This window comes from Aspergillus costaricaensis, assembly GCF_003184835.1.
Source record: "Aspergillus costaricaensis CBS 115574 unplaced genomic scaffold BO79scaffold_14, whole genome shotgun sequence".
Classification (NCBI taxonomy): domain Eukaryota; kingdom Fungi; phylum Ascomycota; class Eurotiomycetes; order Eurotiales; family Aspergillaceae; genus Aspergillus; species Aspergillus costaricensis.
The window spans coordinates 756062-776475 of record NW_020291814.1 but is presented as its reverse complement, the minus strand read 5'-3'; the positions used below and the strand labels follow the sequence as shown (position 1 = coordinate 776475).

General features: G+C 48.3%; 5 protein-coding genes across 5 annotated transcripts; 1 reads left to right on the top strand and 4 right to left on the bottom strand.

Moving 5' to 3' along the window:
• Positions 1-299: 299 nt before the first annotated feature.
• Positions 300-1689, bottom strand: BO79DRAFT_264831 (uncharacterized protein; the record flags this gene model as incomplete). Its single annotated transcript, XM_025686835.1, has 5 exons — positions 300-709; positions 802-866; positions 929-1326; positions 1383-1487; positions 1543-1689. 5 exons carry the CDS (start codon positions 1687-1689, stop codon positions 300-302), a joined length of 1125 nt encoding a protein of 374 aa, XP_025540180.1.
• A 1182-nt stretch (positions 1690-2871) lies between these two features.
• On the bottom strand, positions 2872-4212 carry BO79DRAFT_228149 (glycoside hydrolase family 28 protein; the record flags this gene model as incomplete). The annotated part of the gene is made up of 4 exons (XM_025683946.1): positions 2872-3203; positions 3257-3386; positions 3446-3871; positions 3946-4212. The coding sequence occupies 4 exons, from the start codon at positions 4210-4212 to the stop codon at positions 2872-2874; spliced, it is 1155 nt and encodes a 384-aa protein (XP_025540179.1).
• Positions 4213-5828: 1616 nt separating this feature from the next.
• BO79DRAFT_194231 (NAD(P)/FAD-dependent oxidoreductase) lies at positions 5829-7975 on the bottom strand (the record flags this gene model as incomplete). Its single annotated transcript, XM_025681030.1, has 6 exons — positions 7809-7975; positions 7632-7728; positions 7509-7551; positions 6991-7428; positions 6380-6919; positions 5829-6301 (listed from the first exon to the last, which is right to left on the bottom strand). The coding sequence occupies exons 1-6, from the start codon at positions 7931-7933 to the stop codon at positions 5829-5831; spliced, it is 1716 nt and encodes a 571-aa protein (XP_025540178.1). The 5' UTR covers positions 7934-7975.
• Positions 7976-9788: 1813 nt separating this feature from the next.
• Positions 9789-11415, bottom strand: BO79DRAFT_264826 (HAD-like protein; the record flags this gene model as incomplete). Its single annotated transcript, XM_025686834.1, has 2 exons — positions 9789-11294; positions 11347-11415. 2 exons carry the CDS (start codon positions 11413-11415, stop codon positions 9789-9791), a joined length of 1575 nt encoding a protein of 524 aa, XP_025540177.1.
• A 1642-nt stretch (positions 11416-13057) lies between these two features.
• On the top strand, positions 13058-19810 carry BO79DRAFT_237457 (uncharacterized protein; the record flags this gene model as incomplete). Its single annotated transcript, XM_025684704.1, has 14 exons — positions 13058-13231; positions 13297-13576; positions 14448-14665; positions 14729-14894; positions 14953-15291; positions 15358-15481; positions 15658-15708; positions 15770-15834; positions 15914-16553; positions 16652-17104; positions 17225-17419; positions 17990-18510; positions 18578-18643; positions 18741-19810. 14 exons carry the CDS (start codon positions 13058-13060, stop codon positions 19808-19810), a joined length of 4362 nt encoding a protein of 1453 aa, XP_025540176.1.
• Positions 19811-20414: the final 604 nt, after the last annotated feature.

The following is a 20414-nucleotide window of genomic DNA, read 5'->3' as shown; positions in this document are numbered from 1 at the left end:
GCGAAGGACAACTGGTGAGGGGAAGAGGGATCGACAGCCAACCCCGCCCTACCATGACGTGGTCCCCCATCAACCGTCTGCTGATGTTGTGGAACTACTTCAGGGGGGCTTTACAACAATTCCTGACGACTCCACACTGAGAGCTATTCTGTCTGCCTATCTTCACGGAAACTCCCCAATAGGAAGGACGTATGACTTTCCCCCCAACCGGCCCTGGAACTCGGCCAATTAAGCTAATTGGTCATATCATCTTAGCTGATAAAAGTACACATTGTCAACCCAGATCAAACTAGGATCTATCACACCACACTGCTATTCCTAGATTGCCACCCGGTATCCAGATTAAAAGTCTGTTGGATCAGAATGTCATTTGTACGCCTCCCAGTGTCACGGCTGGCTCTGGGTGAACAGGAATCAGGGCTGGCCACGCCTGCCCCGTCCCCTTGGATGGTGGTGGTCGTGTTCACGACATTCCCCGGGCGAAATAAGGTCACGGGCGCTGATGGGTAGGAAGAGACAGAAACAAAGTCGGCCTTGGGAGCTGTGGGCCCCGGCCCCGACGAGCTGCGTGAGCTCAACCGCGTCATTCCAGGTTTGGTGAAAAATGTCCGCAGATGCTTGAGTAACGGATGTAGAGTGGCCATACTACCCGCAAAGATTCCCAGGCCAACCTCGACATTAGACCAAACGGCCACCTCATAAGTCGCGTCTATGTCCGATTAGGCTCTAATGTTTGCGTAAAGAAGAGGGGGGTAGAATATGCGAAACGGGGAGAAAGAGGCAAGGGCAAGGGCTTCTTACAAAGGAAGTCCGGATCGGCAAATGTGGGCACATAAGGAATGCGAACAATGACGGCACAGCAGGCACTGTCAACAATTCGGTTAGTGAAAGTGGAAGTGATTCGAGACAGATATATCAAGCTACCCACATGCAAGCGATGCTGCTGATACCGATCGCAGCCACTTTTCTCCGCCACGGCATATTCAACTTCCGAATTATGAAGTATGGAACAATCCCAACCGCTAGATCACAGCAGGCAGCAACTGCGCTGTATGCCCAGGTCAGGGCAATAACTAATTCCGTCTTCACACACGTTCCCTCCACAGTGGGATCAAAGGCGACCCTGGTCCAGAAATAAGAAATAGGACGGCATTGCAGCAAGAGGGAAAACATGAGCACAAGCCCCATGAGGACGGTGCAAGTCATGATGATGTAGAGAAATGCGAGGTGCGGTCGCTTGATGGTGATACGAGTGAGAAAGATGCATATTGAACATTTGCAAAAAATGGAAGAGAAGCAGTATGCGATCTCGCAGAGCCACCAGTACTGAACAGGTTGTCAGTTGACAGTAACCGCAAGCCGAGAAAGACGATTGAACACACCTCCATTGCAGTAACTCGGTGGCTTGCCGTTAAGTCAGCGAAATGTTTTCCCGTGCCGTATAGACTGCCTCCGATCATGACGCCACAGAACATGGCATAGACGGCCTGTGAAGATGTCAGCCTTGTCTATCTCACCCGCTGTCGGAAGATCGCCACATACCATGGCTAGGACCATGAGGCCATCATCCCATCCAAAGGCCTTTACCAGCCTTAAACGGACATAGCAACGGAGGAGGACCGTGATCGAAGTCACAGCCAAGAATACTGCGGGCACAGCGCGGACGGCGGCATTGCGGTTGACCGTCATGGACGGCGAGTTTTGGGCTGCCTTGGACGGCCACTGTTCAATCCGATGTCAATTCATGCATATGGTAGTTGACTATCATTAACAATCTAGATTGATACCGGAAGGGCTTGAGGTCATAAAAGAAAGCCAAGAGCAGGGCGGTATTGAAAATCGATATCTCGCCCCTAGATTATCCCAAGATCCTGGAACCATGGATTCGTATCTCCTGGAGCATTGCAGAATCCCGGACTGGGCCAATGAGACCTTTCATTGGCTGGGGGATTAGGTTCTATACCAGCATTGCCTTCCATGGATACACGGAGTTCGATGATTCATCATTGAACCATGACAGTGCTTTGACAATGCCAGATGACACTACAGTCGGTGTCGACGACAAGGAGATGATATATATTTCTATATATATACACCATGCATATTTAAGTGTTTTCATCTGATCGAGGTACACTACCCAGTTAGGACATCATCGATCTCGATGAAGATAACCTGATAGCTGTATAAACCAAATGATTCCTTCCTTCTGTGTTCACCAGGGGGGTTGTTCCATGGCATCATGGGAGGTGAACAATGGGTCTATGGCGTCACGGTTTGTGCACGGACATGGCACGTGATTGCCACTCGGGAATCGCCGACGGGGGAACAAGATCCAGCGTCTTTACTTGGTTGGTACATTTTCCCGATCATTCAATTCTTCGCCCGCAATGACCAAGTTGTCAATACTACACGCACAGTCACACCGATCGTGACCTATCAGAGGAAAGCCAAGAGAAGGTTAAGCGGGCTGCTAATCAGGAAGAAGTTTGGCCATGTGCTACGTTAGCCAAGCCATAACAGCCACACTCCATTTCGACTCTACCGTGTATTAAGTCGCCACAATTGGTACCTCTTGACTTCCTAACCCTATCCTCATCTATGAAGGCTGCCAGCATAATGTGGCTGAGGGCCTCTGATAACATTTCGCTTTGCTCCTCGACTAATCCCGCAGACCCTCAACATCCCCCGTCAACTCTTCGTGTGCAATAAACCAGGCCCATTCCGACCGTCAAATTTTAAACCATAGCATGGACTGCTCTTTTCCCGGGCAAAGAAGTTATATCACACACACTGAAGCATATAGAAAAATAGGCAAGGGCTAGCTAAATATGTGTCCGAAGTATCCAGGAACATGCCCCTCACCACACCGGCCTACAAATCGCAGCTAATTCCCGAGGGAACATTGAGGCAGTCATCACTGACTTTGCCGCCGGTCACACTCACGCTGGTCCAGGTCCAGTCCGAACAGCTGCCATCACCACAGGCAATGTAGACTTCTGTGCAATCATCATCTTCACACGTTCCGATGATGTTCTCCAGCACAAAATCTGTGATCGGCACTCCCGTAGTAGGAGTCTTGGAGGTGTCATCGTAGTTCTGCTCAATGACAATGCCGTAATCTGTAGCGTCTGAGAAGGCGATCTCATGGTAAGTAACTTCGCTGACGGAGCCAGTGTCGCCGTAGATGGTCTTGATCCGGATCGCTACAGCCCACGTTAGAGAATGCCAGAAAGGTTACTCAAGTTGTTTGCCTTACCTTGCTGGGACTTGAGAACATTGACATCATAAAATGTAACATTTTTGACGGTGTTATCATCTCGACCACCAACTGAGCCAATGGACAGGCCATGACCCCCGGAACACACACTGGCACTGAAATAAATATTCTACGGGATGGTCAGCCACACGTTCTCCCCTCTCTGCCACAGTACCAGGATGAGCATACCTCTCCAGAATTGATAGCAACGCAGTCGTCTTGGTTGTAAATCTCAGCACCGGTGATCGTGATATAGGTACTTTCCCCGATGTCAAAGCCATCCGTATTGGCAGCGAGGTCGTCGGTATCACCGTCAGTGTTATCCACAGTGATATCAGTCATGGTGAGATAAGTGGAGCCATCGATACTGAACACTTGGACAGGAGAGTTCTCAACGTAGATGCTCTTGATGGTGGAAGAGGTCAAGTCATGGGCATAGAAGAACTTGGGCTTTGTTTTACCGCCATTACCACCCTCTCCGTCCCACCAGCGGCTGCCATCACCATTAAGCACCGCGCCGCTCTCTCCTTCGACGGTAATATCCGTTCCAGAAACACTCACGAGAGGCCCTGTCCATTCCTCATAGCCGAAAGTGGTTTCTCCCTGGAAGATTACCTAGTGCATCTGTCAGCCGGACCCCTTGACGGACTTGGGTACAATAATGTGGCATAGATAAGACGAGAACGTACGTGGGTCCCATCATTTAGATCAGTGAGGTCAAGGGTGGTGCCAGATGGGACAGCCACGTCGGACAGGTAAATGGTGGAGCAAGAAGTTTTCGACTTGCTGGCCTTGGATGCACCTTCGGAGCCCGAGAAGGTGCAAGTTGTCGCTCGCTTTTCAATCAGATTGGCGTCAGGCGCTTCCGTAACCATGGGATGAGCGGGTTCGGCAGGCGCCGCATGCACAGCAACAGCTGCCAGCAGGCTACCGATTAAGATAAATTGACGGACCATTGTTATAGCGGGCGAAGAAGGGACAGAATAAGAGATCTGTAATCAAGAAAAATGATGACAAGATATACCCAAAGAGCTTCCTAGAGACATGATGATATTCGGCCCTTTATATTCTTACGGGGAGCTATCTTTACTGGGTGTCAGGGGTAAACATAAAGGGCGTTGACGAAGCGAGGCCGCTATGGACGTTTTGGTGGCGGGTCTATGTCCGTAGTGGAAAGACCGGACTTGATCCTGGCGCCGGAAACTGACCACAAATTCAGCCGACCATACATGAAGAGATTCCCACCATTGACAGTACTTGCGAGGTGTACACGAGTTATCTGGGTGGCTGCAGCCATGGGCCTTTTGAGAGTACTCATTGGTGGAGATAAACGTTGCACCGTGCGCAGGAACAGCCAGTGCAACGGATAATACCCAGCGGGAACCTAAATGCTTGTTCAAAAATTGTGGAACTATGTTTGTTGCTACTAATTTATCAGTTTCTCTTCATCAACAATGGTAATGGTGGGAGTTGCGATCGGTGGATTTCCAATGCACTACCCACGATTGATACATTATATTATCCACCAAATAATCCCATATCTGTAAACGACTCCAATCTTATCACCATAAAATGAAATGAAATAGGTGGACTAGGCCAGGGGCAACGTTTCAGCCATGGCAAATGCGGATGCCAGCGGACGCCTGTTAGGGGGCTCGTGACGGGGCCATGAGGGAGGGCACTAATGAAGTCGTCCGGTACTAACGCCCATGTTTAGTGGACACAGGCCCTTGTCGGACTACATTACCCGTGCAGGTCTAGTGTAGCATCAGCTGCAAAAATAACTTCTGCAGAACCTCGCTTGTCTCGATAGCGGGGTGCTAAACCTTCCAATGGCTAGCCAATAAACTGGTTCACATCAAGCAGGTTCATTCGTCAATGTTATTCATTCCCGACAGATTGGGGAGGGTAATGATCAAAATGAAGGCCAATAAGGGCAATGTTGCGGCACCTCTCCCATTTTTTGAGACCAAAAACGCCATCCATGTCACTTAATGTGTATTTATTTTTCTTTCTCTCTTTCTTGTTTTCTTGCCTTTTTTCTGTCGATGTCCAATATATGTCGGTTATCACAGCATAAAGTATCTATCTGGCGTTTAATGAGTTTCTAAGCCTTCTCTTGCCTGCCAGGTTACGGTCAGATTACACCATTCTAGGCACTGAATAACTTGAAGACGTGGAATTAGTAGTAAGCTAGAGAATGAATAATCGTTTCGTAGTGACTGAACCATAGAGTAATGAAGATGCCCGCTTAGAAGCTACTGAATAGAAGATAAGGTTCTAGACAAGTCGTAGGATATGCGACTAGATATAACACATCTTACACTCGTTATATAAAGATCGCAGATACCAAACTGTTCATTCTTTGTAAGAGAGGGCCAGCGATTTATATTTAGATGCATGATTCTGCTTATTCGAATACATCAAACAGGGATGCATGAAGAAGTAGTGAGGTGTTGGATGTGGCGGTCTGAAACTGAAAAACATCCTTTTCAGACTGACAATGTGGCTAGTGAGCTAATTCCTATCCCATCTGTTTGAATAATTTTATCCCATCTATATGAACAATTGTTCAACCAAGTTGAACCCTTGACGTAGGCAGAAAAATGCTTTCATCCCTAATCCCCGGGGCCTTACCGTCCAAAAATTGCGGTGAATAGAAATGAGCCCTATCGATTTTGGCCTGATTAGATTTAACAAGCCCCAGTTTACCCCGTACTAAATTCGGTGCCATTCCGTCGATAGTGTCGAGAGTGAAGCTATCCATCTCGAAGGGGTCTTCACGAATCATACGCCTACTTCGTAGTATTTCCAGCACCTGCAGCTCGTCCGTTGTAAGGTGTTGTTCTAAGCCATCGAGTGTCTTTGCCTCTCTCGCGTCGTTTTGTCCGGATTCAACGCCAAGGTTCTTCAGCTTCTCAAACAGTGCGTCCTTCTTCTCTGGCGGGACATATGTGAAAGCCCTAAAGCAGAATTCGAGTGCCTTGGATATTTCGGAGTGGGATACTTTCCCTGTATCATCGGCATCGACGGTACCTTGAATGACTAAACCAAAAAGGGAACTTAGTTGAATCATCAACGGAAAGCTTGGAGCCATAACATGTTGCTTCAATGGATACGTACTTGGTCTCAGAAGATCAAAGGCTCTTTGAAATCCTTCCTCCTCCATGTCTTGAATAATAGGCTCATACTGTTCACGGATCTGCTTCGTAGCACTGCTAACCGCCAAGAAAAATCGAGTATAGCTCTCAACCGTTTTCTTGGTGTGCCACGACCCCGCCGTCTCCTCATCACAGTCGCCCCTGATCGACGCTGCAATGGTAGCTGCCGCTGAGAGACCGCCTGTCACAGCGAGATGGACACCCGAGGAGAACAAGGGGTCAATAAAACTTCCGGCGTCCCCACAGATGCGTGCATTTGGTATGTGATAAGTTGACGCGGTATAAGACCAATCTGAGGCCGTTCTGACAGTGGTAACTATCTCCGCCCCCGAGAGGAGTTTGCTAGTCCTGGGCGCCTTTTCGACGCATTGCTTGTAAAAGTCCAAGGTCGAGGGACGTCCTAGCTCTCGCTTCTTTTCAGTCACAAGTTTCTGGTCCTGAACAACTCCTACGGAGCGAGTGCCATCGTGTAGTGGCATAAACCAAGCCCAGCCACTGGCGTCTATGTGTTCCTCAGCAAAAGGGTCGACAGTCAAGCAGAGAGGTGGAGATTGGTTTTTTCCCCGAACCTACCGTCTAATGCCTCAAAGTACGGCGAACCTTCCATGTGCGTTCCAAGACCGTACAGATTGTCAGTCTTCCAGTAAGCCCAATTTGCAACATTTTTAAAGTTATCGTTATGTTTCCGGTTCTTAAGATACTTCGTGCTCAGTATGCCATTCCTCCCGCTAGCATCCACCAGGTACTTCAATGCGATGGATCCAGAACTGCCGTCTTTGCGGACCCATGTGGCAGACACAGGTCGTCCTGGATTCAATATTTCGTTACCTTCACTATCTGGTTTTGAGCTTACACTAATGTGTGATTCGAATTGAACTGTGTCGACCTTGGTTTCGTCAAAGATGTGAGCACCACAGGTCCCCGCGTGTCTAAAGAGCAAGTTGTCGGACTCTGATCGGACTAAGTTCCACGCGTACGCATCAGGACCGCCTGCTTCGAGAAAGTCCGTATCTTGACAGGTATTAGCATATTCATGTGAATATGTATACAAGAGAGAGGTACATAGCAAACAAAAGTAGGAATGAACTTACAGGCATCAGGCTGAGCTTGTGCAAGTCGGAAAACTGCGCCGTTCTATATGTAGCGGTGTCGAAATGGCTTGTTAACTCACAATTCAAGAAAAGGCCGGTGAGGATGGGGTAGCAATTAATTACCTTGTGGTAAAATCCGTGGGCATCGAAAGTATCGTAAAAGTCTATGAATTTGAAGAAATGGCGTAGGGAGGGAAGAGTGCTCTCGCCAATATGATACCTATCACGCATGAGTTGGGCCAACAGACAGCAATCTAGGGTGAGTTTGAGAATTCCAGAAAACCTATTGTGACCACTGACCTGGGGAATTTGTCCGCCTCCAGTAGGACTGTATCGATCCCCTCGCGAGCCAAAGCTGCTGCTGCATATGAACCGGCGGGACCTCCTCCGATAACCAGCACAGTGCAGCTTTGCGGCACGGTCATGACAGGCACAATCGAGTACACGAGTACACTGTGGTTTTGAGGTTACAGGATAGCTATCAAGATTAGGATTTGTTACTGAAACACAGAAAATCCGATATCGATGTTCGAAATAGTTAGTGAAGCAGAATGTTGGAGCATTTATGCATTGGAATATTGATGAAGGCCTTTATAGGTTTTGAAGGGTACTTACGTGCCTGGCAAGAAACACCCAGAACCCCCTTTGAGGCAGGCACTTGAGGCCCAAGCACCCACACCTGTGCTTGGAGGCCGCGGAGCTTGCATATGAACTTCTGCAAAATATACAGTACTCATACGGAGTTAAGTGTCCCTCCCTATAAAGGCCTGCATGCGGATATGACCTTCAACCAGTGAGATCTGGTCCCCCCTCCGAACCTGGAGCTCCGTAGTATGCATGCCCCGCACATAAACCCCTCACTTCCAAGGAAATAGCCCGTGCCACCTCATATGATCAGGATGAAAAATTATAATCAACCACCACCGGTGGCAGTTCTTGCCTGTATGTGGTCATATCGGAATTTACTTTACACTTCGCGCTAAAGGTTGCCTTGTCTGAAGCCGCTGAAAGGCCTTCTTTCTGGATCGTCTTGCAGATCAGCCACTTTCGGCCCACTAATAGCTCTCAATCATCTCGAATCTTGATCTCCTACATCGTGGTCAGCTATCTCGGTACTAGTTGCATCAGCAAGTTAGACCAGGATTATGAAGAATCCCGCAATCAGATAAAATGCCTCAATCAAAGAGCAATTGGATATAAATTATGATACCACCCTTACACCACGGACAAATGAAACATTAAGATGCAAAGCTTGATAAAACATTAAAATGGCCAATTGCCGGGCCAGGTCAGATCAAAACAAATATCCGTAGTACTTCTCAGAATAGCACTTAGATATGATATATTTTACGTATCTAGCCATGGTATAGACGAAAGGAAATAATTGATATATATGAAGACAGCATTTTATTGTGACCCAAAAATCCATAGTTTTAATCAGAAACATAATGATATCAAAATACATCGCTATCTTAGTCTACTGGGGTTTGTCCATACAACTTAATCGATGGTGGGGCTTCAGTCTACTTCAAGTCTAAATATTCTGAGGGAGACGCTACTGCCACATCCATAAGGCAAGGCTTGCTTTTTAAAGCGTCATACTTATACCGCCCGCCATTCATGATCTCATGCGCCCAAGGCAGCAATTCAACTTCCCAGACAGTAAGGAATCGTATGAAGCAGGCGGTGAGTACGGAAAGCGAGCCTTACCGTATAGGGAAGGACTTTACCTTGTAAGGTAGGCGGAGGGAATTGCACGAGTGAAGGCTGGTGGTAGCTAATTGACATTCTTCAAAATCATGATTAATTGTTGGTTGGAATCGGAGGATACATGGTACTTGGGACGCTGATAAGAGTGCGCCTCTTCGAGTCGAAAATCTTTACCATCTTTATTCCTTTACCCACAGAAACACCTGCTACTTGCTCCTCAAATAGCCTCTCAAAGTACAGCCTCAACCATTATTCTAATAAATACTCTATAAGTCAATTGTTGGCAAACATTTCCTTACCTCGCTCAAATTCCTATTCTATTTTTTTTCTTTTTTTCAACCCTTGATGCTTCTTACCTGAATTGGCTATATTTAGTACGAAGAGCAGATAGCTAGTGAGTGAAACCACCCACAGCTGTCGCCTCAGTTTTATCCGGAAAAACAATTGAAATCCAAGATGCACACATTTTACAGTCGGCACTCCCAACATATACAAAGATGTTGTCGACTCAAGTACTCTATTAACATGAAAGAATCACTTTGTTAATGCAGATTACTCAGAGACCACAGCTCAGGCGGCCCAAGGACGGGCCATCAGATACTCCAGTTTTGGGAGCGAGTTTAGCCGCAGGTCGTGAGGGTCCTGAAGCCGGCAGTTGCTCTTCTCATCATACAGCACAGTGTCTATCCCGGCAGCCCGCGCTGGTTCAATGTCGCGCTGTTCGCTATCCCCCACGTATACCATATCAGTTGAGACAATGCTGTGCTTTTCTAGGACCGCGGAAAACAGACCATCTACCTTGGACACTCCGACCTCATTGGTAGTGACCAGGATATCGATGAATGGCTGTAACCCAAGCTCCGACACCGTCCATTCTTGTGCATCTTGTGGTCCCTCGGTGACGATAACTATCTTCTTACCATGAGCCTTGAGCTTCTCTAGGAGACGAAGTGCCCCAGCCTTCAGGGTCAGGGCGGCACGGAGACTGCTCTTGTATACTGCCAACAGCTCTTCCACTTCTACCAGAGAAGGCGCATGCCCATGGGCTTCGAGAAGACGTCTAAATCTGTCGCTGCGATAATCCTCGGATGATTTTCCATCTGTGAACGCATTTGCAGTGTTTGAACGAAGGATGTCACGATAGGTGGTCTGGAGATCATCGATTGTGTTGTTGGCCTCGGGATGGTTGGCTCGAATTGCGGCGAAGACAGCATGGGAGGCATGAGCAGACGCTTTGCGAAACTCGTGCAGAGTATCGTCGAGATCGAAGCCAAACCATGTCTTTCCGGAGAGAACATTCGATATGGGATTTAGCTGGGGGCCATAGGCCTCCAGGTACAGGCCACCTAATTCGGCTTCGATATGTTCGATTTCAAGTGCGGATAGCAGCCCGTGGCCGTGGAAGTCCTCGACGTGGGTGTGAGACTTGACGCGATTGAAGAGGCGGTCAGGAACGGCACCCTGATAGATCGATTGCTCTCGGTAACCATTGAATAGATAATCCCCAAAAGGTTGCCTAAACTCCAAACAGCCATCATCGTATTCAATGCCCCAGTACTTTGCCAGTGTGGTTACTGTGTCCCTGGGATTGGCCACCAATTGCTCATACAGGACAACTTGAGGTGTTGGGCTGGCCGTGAGCATTTTGAAGAGTGACCGATAACAAATGAAGAAGCTGTATAGATCACCCCAGCCCATATTTTTCCAACTATCAAACACTCGGACAGGATCCCGGACCAGAAACGCGGGCTGCGTTTTCTCGTAGGCGTCTCGATTGGGAAGTACGTTGAAGTCACATTCGCCCTTGAAGAATTCGTGACCCAACTCCTCTTTGGTGACTAGTGTGGTAAAGCCTTCCGACACCGCTTTTTGATAGACCGGGTGGGCTTCCGGATGAGAGAAAATAGTATAGTCTGGCTTGATTCGAGCTAGAGTCTGGTCGCTGAATTTGTGATAGTTTCCTTGCAGAATCAAGCGACTCGTAACTGCACAGCGCGGGAGTTCGCGAAAGATTCGCATGAAGAGTGTGGAACCCGAACGAGGGCAGGCAACTAGGACCCTGATCTGAGTTTGCTTCTGGATTTGCGATTAGTATGCTCTCTGAAACAAACATACAGGATATACGTACTCCATGAGCGCCGCTCGTCACGTTGGCACTGGTTTCCATTCGCTTCCGAGAGGCTTCTGAATGAGGCATAATTTTATCCTGATACTTCGTCACAATCGATGATGAAAAGATGGGTGGGCGCTGGATAGCAACAATTCAAGTGACACTCATTGTTCTTAAGTAGTTCCACAATTCCGTACTTGCGAGCTCAAGCTCCTGTCTATCGCTCAGCGGAAAGCAGGGGTCCAGCCGTCTGACTCGACTGATCGGCAATCCTCAGGAACATGACGAGATCGCTTATTCTAATGGCGTTATTTCCCATCCACGCTTCTCCTTTGTTGCTGGCATGGGATTTAGACCTGCAGCAGCAGATGCTTATGTTGGATAATACCCTCATGCGGGTTCTAGATCGGTGTCGCCGAAAAATGGCCCCCATATAAGCCGCGACTCAAGTATCATATTTACAGCATGATTGGCTGGGATCGTGCCCCTCCGCCCGCGGGCCCTCCCGCGCACACGGGCGTAGTCTGTTGCAAACCCTGAAGGATGATTGCGCGATAGTCAGTCCATTGATCTGAAGAGTAAGGCGTTGGGGCACACGAGCAGTTACCTTTTCCGGGTCGAAGATCTGCGTAATCTCGTACTTGAGGCAAGGCTGAGATAGCCTGATGAGCATCATCGCCTCACTTGACCGGCAAGTATTGAGCGCCGAAGTCGGAACATGGTCAACACCTGGGGCCTGTGACTATTTACTGTAACCCCATCCTGCATACCTAATAATCCCTTTCTAGCAGTTGTCGCTATGGGAATTCAAAGCGTTTGCCAGGCTAGCGATGCCTCCTTCGGCCCCGTGGTAGCAACCCAATGCCGATCATTCGATTTTACCTTGCTTTTCGAGGATGTCTTTCTAGTTTGTGTTCCTTGTTCCATCTTTCTTATCTTAGGCATCATCCGGGCGTTTCATTTGTACCGGAAACCGATTATAATTATCAGGACGTATAGAGTTGTATACAATTCGGTTAGTCGCGCAATGGCGACCTTGGATATAGGCTCCCTTGCTAACAAGATGCAGACATTGTATCTCACTCTATTTGCACTCGAGGTTGCACTGCTCGTGTTCCGTCAACGAATAGCCGTTCTCAAGACCTCGGCAAGCTTGGCTGCCCAGTTATTGCGAATTTCTGGAACTTGTGTAGCACTGTGTCTATCATACTTGGAGTATAATCGGACACAGCGGCCACCACTTCTAATCAACATCTATCTTTTTCTGGTGGTGCTATTTGATGGTGTTTCTATCCGTTCGTTTTGGTTGGCATCTAACTCGTCGACCGTAACAGCCCTATGCAGTACTGTGCTAGCCGCTCACGTTATTTTGCTTATCTCAGAATCCTTAACAAAGAACAACTCACTGGTAGCATCAAGACATCGACAGACAACCCTCGAGGAGACAAGTGGTCTTTGGGGTTTGGGACTGTTAACATGGGTTCTTCCGGTGTTGCAGAAAGGGTTTACCCGTCCCTTAGGCTTACCAGATGTCCCCAATGTCGCCTTGGAGTTAACGAGCTTGCGGCTAAAGAAGCAGTTACAGAGGTCTTGGGAGAGAGGTATGCTTATACGCTGAGTCCTACATGGCCCCTGCAATCGCTATGAACATCAAAGCTCATGATGCTGTTTAGTAGCCGATCAATCTAAAGGAAATCAATTGCCAATCACACTCTTACGGACGTACAAGATGGCCTTTTTCAGTGCAGTTATCCCTCGACTTTGCGTTTCGGCATTTACCATTATGCAGCCCCTTTTGGTCAGTGAAATTACCACATACGCAGCACTTCCAGAAGATCAAGAGACAAGAAACAAGGGGTATGGGTTGATAGCAGCTTCAGGGATTGTATATATTGGTCTTGCTGTGAGTGGACGATGGATATAACTGTTGCTTCGCACGATTCATATTCCAATCCTAACGTGTCTTAGGTATCCACGGCGTTCTATAGTCGACAGACGTATCAGTTCATTATTAGTATTCGTGGCGGTCTTCTTGCGGCAGTCTATGCGCAGACTCTCACCCGACGATCCGGCAATATGGGCACTGACACGGCTATCACACTAATTGGGACAGACGTGGAGCGTATTTCAACTAGCTTACGTGACATACACGAGATATGGGCATCCCCTATTGACATTGGGCTGGCACTGTGGCTATTAGAACGCCAGCTTGCGGTGTCATGTATCATGCCCGTCATCCTCTCCCTGGGTATGTATCTCCAATACAGTGCTTTATTAGCTTTGCCTCTGACGCATACCAGGATGTATATCGATAATAACCAAAGTCTCAAAGTCCAAGAATAGGGCCCAGCGTGCATGGGTTACGAAGGTCGAGCTCAGAATGCATGCTACCAGGCAAGCATTAAGCAGCATAAAATCATTCAAAATGCTTGGTCTTTGTAAACGAGTCGAGGCAGTTATCGCTGGATTTCGTTCTACCGAGATCGCCACTTCGCGTAAATTTCGCATACTGATATTTTGGGAAGTTCTTATCTGTAAGTGTCCTTCCACTGCTGCAGACAACAATTCATCTCTAGTCATCGGCTTCTCAATAACCTTCGCACGTTTGGTTTGATTGCAACAGCGCTCTGCTGACATGTTCTCCACAGCCAGCTTCCCGTGGCTTGCTGCTCCGGCAGCCTCGTTCACATTATTCACGATAATTTCATTCACAACAAAGATTTACTCTTTGAATCCCTCTCAGGCATTCACAGCATTGTCCTTAATGACACTCATTACGATGCCAGTCTGGACCTTCATACAAACGTTACCTGCCATCGTTCAGTGTCTCGGCTCTTTCAGTCGAATTCAAGACTATATCGCCCTACACAATGCATCGAAGACCCTACTTGACAGTGATAGTAGCGGTTTATTGGATCCAAATGAGGAAACCATTGTGGAATGCAGAGATGCTTTTATAAGGTGGGAACCTGCGGAATGTGATGTGCTCTGCCGTGTAAACTTGAGCGTGCCAAGAGGCTCCTTCGCCGCGATCATGGGCCCAATAGGCTCCGGAAAAACGATGCTACTGGAGACTGTGCTAGGTGAGACCGCCGTAAGTAGTGGCCGCGTATCAATAGCCTCTATGCCCATTGCATACTGCGCCCAGACCCCCTGGCTGGTGGATACCAGTATCCGGGGTAACATCGTTGGCCCGCTCGACTTTCAACCGGACTGGTACCGTCACGTACTCTGGCTGTGCTGTTTGACCGAGGAGGTTCAAGCTCTGCCAGAACGAGACTTTACCAGAATCGGAGGACAGGGGTTCATGCTCAGTGGAGGGCAGAAACAACGCCTGGTAAGATGCTGCTGTATGTTGATTCAGGTGTTCTCTTCCAATAACAGCAATATATTGTTCTAGGCCCTTGCTCGTGCCCTTTATTCCGGCTGTAAGATGATAGTCCTTGACGATATCTTCAGCGGACTTGATGGGGCCAATATAAATAGTATTTGTGAAAGGCTACTGGACAGGCATACGGGTTACCTGCATTCCAGAGGCATTACTGTTATCCTATCGACACATAATGGTTTGTTCCTGTACTCAACGGCCTTTGATTTGCTAACTAGGCTGACTCTCCTATATAGCCAAAGTAGCGGCCTTTGCCGATGAGATTCATCTTTTGAAAGAGGGTACAGTCGTGACATACAAGCCGTCTCCCCCTTCGACACCCTCTTCTGGTCATCAAATTTCGTTTCCTGACGACCACAACTACGAACAACTGGCCTCACCAGAACAGCAGCCTTCTCAATCTTTCGACGCTGACATCTCCTCCAATGATGACATACTGGATACAAAACAGGGGATCTCGCAGCCGGTCAAAGATCGCTCTGTTTATCTATATTACCTAAAGTCCGCAGGGTTGAGGCTTTCAGTTCTTTACATAGTACTTGTTCTTGTCTTTGCGTTCTGCCAAAATTTTCCAAGTGAGATCAGTCCCTAACTCCCAAAACGACGTAGTACCTGAACCAAAGCTGATCGAGTGGTCCCAGCACTTTGGCTCAAGTGGTGGTCAGAGGCCAGTACTGAAAGCCCAAACAGGCCACATTGGATGTACTTGGGCGTTTTTATTGCCCTTGGGCTAGGTGCTGTAATTATTGGCGCTGCCAGCTCATGGTATACCCCCAGCCCATGCACATGCTACGTACTACATGACAATAACCGGCTACAGGATTTATCTTCTTCGTATGATATCCAACACTGCAGAACGTCTACATCTATCCATGCTAAGCGCTCTTTTGCGGTACGGCACACCTCTGTAATTCTTGCGCCCTTCGCTGACGAATGGCTAGTGCACCGCTCTTCTGGCTTAGCGAGGCTAATTCAGGCGACATTCTGAATCGGTAAGTCTCGCTGAGAAGCCCCAAAGAATCGCAGCCACTGATCAAACGCTTGCACTTCTAGTTTCAACCAGGACTTGGAACTTACCGACATGACCTTACCGCTTGCCGCCATTAACACAACAAAAGGTATGTTGGTGTGCTTATAATAATTTTATCTTTCGAAGTATCTGAAACCGCTCATATGTTAACACTACAAGTGCCGAAGCGCTCGGGGCTTGTTTGCTGAAGATGATCATACTGTTCGTCGTAGCGAAGTACATGTCCCTCACAGTTCCACCTCTTCTGTTAGTATGCTACTTCCTTCAACGGTACTACCTCCGGACATCTCGACAAATACGCCTTCTCAGCATCGAGACCAAAGCTCCATTGTATCAACATCTTTCTGAGACATTGAGCGGTGTATCTACCATCCGTGCATTTCGCCGACAACGATGGTTTGAGAGTAACAACCTCTTGCTTGTGGATGACTCACAGAAATGTGTCTATACCTTGTTCATGATCCAACAGTGGTTGACCCTCGCTATGGATCTGTTGGCGAGTGGACTGGTGGTTCTTCTCATGATCCTCATCGTCTTTACCAGGGATTCGTTCAATTCAGGCTCATCTGGAACAGCAATTGTGACCCTCATGAGCTTTACCCAGTCTTTAGCACGCTTGCTAAAATTTTGGTCGCTGACCGAATCATGCCTTGGGGCGGTCTCCCGGATTAAAAGCTTCGGGGAGACCGTGCCGTCGGAAGAGCAGAGTAAACGTTTCGATGCTAACTCATTGTTGTCCCTAAATGAAAAGGTATCATGGCCTAGTCATGGTGAAATCGAATTCGATAAGGTTGTCGCAGCTTACAGGTATGTAATCACTTAACCTGCCTTCACGCATATCGCTCAATCCGATGTGTGGCCTGCCGATAGCCCGCAAGCATGGATGCCTGACCCGTAGATAACAGATCTCATCCCGTTCTGAAATCAGTCTCAATGCGCATCGAGCCAGGGGATAAGGTCGCCATCTGCGGACGCTCGGGAAGTGGCAAGTCATCCCTTGTGCTCTGTCTTGGTGGATTGCTTCCCATACAAAGCGGCGCCGTTCGAATTGACGGGGTCGACATCATCAATGTCTCTTCACAGGATATCCTCAAGCATCTGAGCGTCGTGCCCCAAGATCCGTGCTTTCTGCCCGGAACCATCCGGCTGAATATCGATCCTGATGAGACACTGTCGGAATCCGCCCTGGAAGGCGTCCTCGAAGCCACCCATTTGTCTGCTATTGTTCAGAAGATGGGCGGACTGGACGCTGATCTAAAGCCGGAATTATGGTCGGCCGGGCAAGGGCAGTTGCTGGCACTTGCGCGCAGTATGGCGAGGAAGAGCGTGGTTCTAATCCTTGATGAAGCCATGAGTCGGTGTGTTGCCCATAATCCTTTCCAATATTGGATTTTCTTTTTTATTTTCTTTATTTTTTATTTTTTTCCCTTAGGGGCCTTCTCCGAGAAATGCGTACAGAAATTAACTACTGTCTCTAGAGTCGATCTTTCTACCCAATCGCTCATGGAACGCATTGTTGCTAGTCATTTCAATCATTGCACCGTTCTTTCAATCGTGCACCGATACGAGAACATATCCGCCTTCGATAAGGTTGCGTTCTTCGAAGATGGGGAACTAATGGAATTTGACAGGCCTGAATCATTGCTATCGGAAGAGACCAGATTCCGGGCTCTGTACACTTCGAGCCACACTTGAGAGATTGAAAATTCGCTGATGTGCTCAATGAATTTGGATGTCGTGGCGGTCAAAGGCCCCTTCCAGCCGATCGATCAATATTCCTTCCCTTATTTCTGCGAGTGTTACATAAACCAGCCATAGATGAGTGCATAGTAAAATGGGGAGTTCTACATTCTCAGTAAGCTTCAAAGTCTTTCAATGCATTATTTTGTGGCGGGGACATATTAGAATGCGGAGTAGGAGTACTAGTTCTTCAATGAAGCTCCGACTTTCTTCCTCATACTAGACCTTTCAAGTTATTCAGTTGCTGAAAGTCACACGGTATAGGATGCAGTAATATTCTCGGGGATGCGGTAAATGTAATACCAGTTGACGATCACTTTCCTTGGTATGCCGCCTCATCTTAGGGCGGATGAGGTGATTGGGTTAGCTGATTCCTGTGTGGCACTACTTAAGTTCAGAGTCACGGTCGCCTCCAAGTGTTCTTTGGATAAGTAGTGTTAAACCATGTTGTTACCTATTATCATGCGCTTTCCATGGCTATGCCTGAATTACATACTGTTTAGCCATGTGGCCATCGCCAATAATAGGTATAAATCAAGACCTGATCTCTCCCCACCCCGTCTCAATATCACCATTCCTCCAAACAACGGGCTAGAACGAGGATACATTTTCATCGCCCCGTTCAATGCCGTTTCCGAGCCGGCACATCGAGCACCACAGCAGCCTGGTGCGTATATATTCAGTGACGATGGTGAGCTCGTCTGGTCCGGGTACACCTACTTCTCGACCTGGACAGGGAACTTTCAAGCCGCGCGGTGGAATGGTCAGGATGTTCTAGCCGCATTCGAAGGTGCGCACAATGGACTCTATGGCCATGGTCATGGTCACCATGTGCTCCTGAATCAACGGTATGAGACGATCAAAGAACTCCGCGCGGGTAACCATCTGCTCTCCGATAAACATGAGTTCGAGATCTTGAACGAATCGACGGCTTTGATCCAGGTCCATCACCCGGAGGTGCGAGATCTGAGCAATTACACATCCGACCGGCGGCAACATTGGATTGTTAACGCAATATTTCAAGGTTAGCTCTATCTCAGGATAGTTCGTAATGTCTTATGGAACACGATAAGGCTTATCAGGTCACACAGAATTGAATATCAATGACGGCAAAGTGTTGTTCGAATGGAGAAGTCTGGATCATATTGGCCCGGAGGGTACGTTGGCCCCCACCTCTTTGGCTTATCACAGTGGAGTACTCTACATCAGGGAGGGAAAGATTTGTGTAGATATTAACGCCTATGCGTATCCCAGAATCTGCTCTCCCGCTTCCCAACGATCAAGCGGGGATTGGCCACAATAGCTCTACTGCCTGGGACTATTTTCACATCAATTCGGTGACCAAGGGCACCGACGGTCACTACCTTGTGTCCGCGCGTCATGCCAGCACCATTTACAAGATTAACAGCACAGATGGCAGCATCATCTGGCGACTAGGAGGGTCGCGATCCGATTTCGCCCTGGGCCCTAACGTAGAGTTTGGCTTCCAGCATCATGCCCGATACCTTGATCAGGTCGACAATAGCGACGTGACAAGGATAACGCTATTTGACAACGCCGTATATGGCTCTGAAAGTGGCGGTGGCGGTGACAAGGAGGTCCGGATTTATCCCTACTCCCGCGGCAAAATCCTCAGACTGGATCATCCGACTCGCTATGCTTCCCTCGAGTCCTCGTTTATTCCTCCTGATCTACTGCTGGTGAGATCACAAGGCTCATTGCAAACCCTTCCCAATGGGAATGTTTTCATAAATTGGGGCTCAGAGGGAGCGATAACCGAATTTTCTTCCGATGGAGAACCACTCTACCACGCATATCTGGACTCCCGACCGCTCAGTCGCGGCGACGTGCAGAACTACCGGGCCTTTCGGGCAAACTGGACAGGCCTTTCCAGTGAAGAGCCCGCTGTGGTAGCCTTTCAGCGACATGAGACCCATTGGGGCAGCGGTGGAACCGATATATACTTATCATGGAATGGGGATACCGAGACGGTCAATTGGCGGCTCCAATTGCAAGTGGATACCAGTGACAGCTTACCGGATGGATGGAACGAGGATGTTCGGAACGGAGAACTCGAGACAAATGTGGCACGGCGGGGATTTGAGACAGTCCATCATGTACCCTTTGCACTGCGTAGTATTCGCGCAGAAGCTATTGCTGCAGATGGAATAGTTCTTGCCTCGTCTAGGCGAGTGCAAGTACAGGCATGGGAGGTCTATCAATACCTGCTCGAGGAGGACAACGTTGAAGCTGCTGATCTGAAAGTATCATCACCTGGGTCGCGCCTGCGCCCGTTGCTGTTCCAGAAAGCCGATCAGTTGTGACACGCTATATGATCGTCAATACAACATCATCCTAGTGCACACATAATTAACGGATAATTTTGGGGCTTAATGACAAGTTGTAGTAGCATAGGCAGGCTCTTCGTCACCATCAGGCAAATATAGGGAGACGCTCCCTTCCGCTAATGCCACAACACCCTGCCGCTTACCTCAGTGGGCAAGGCTCACTCCCGATAAGGTAAGGCGAGCTTTTGGTACAGATATAAATCTTGCTGCCTTCCGGATCAAGAAGCTTCTTCGCCTGAGTTATAAGGTTTCTGTCTCACTGGAAGCTGGATCAAAGTAGCAGGCGGTGAGGCTGTGAGCACGCCTGACCTTCCAAGTGTAGGCGGAGTGTGGTATTAGACGCACGCTAGCCCCTGCCCAAATGTCAATGTCCTGCTGTTTACTGCCAGCAAAGTATCGAACAATACAGACGTTCTTACAACTTCTAAAGTTGCTGATGAATCTCTCTTCGTATTGAAACTGTTGTCCATCAATATACGATCCTAATCTCAGGCTCATCACCGGGGGTAATGATACTACTCGGAGGTAAAAATCACGCACATCACAGATATATATATGTGCGACTCAAGAGACTACAAGG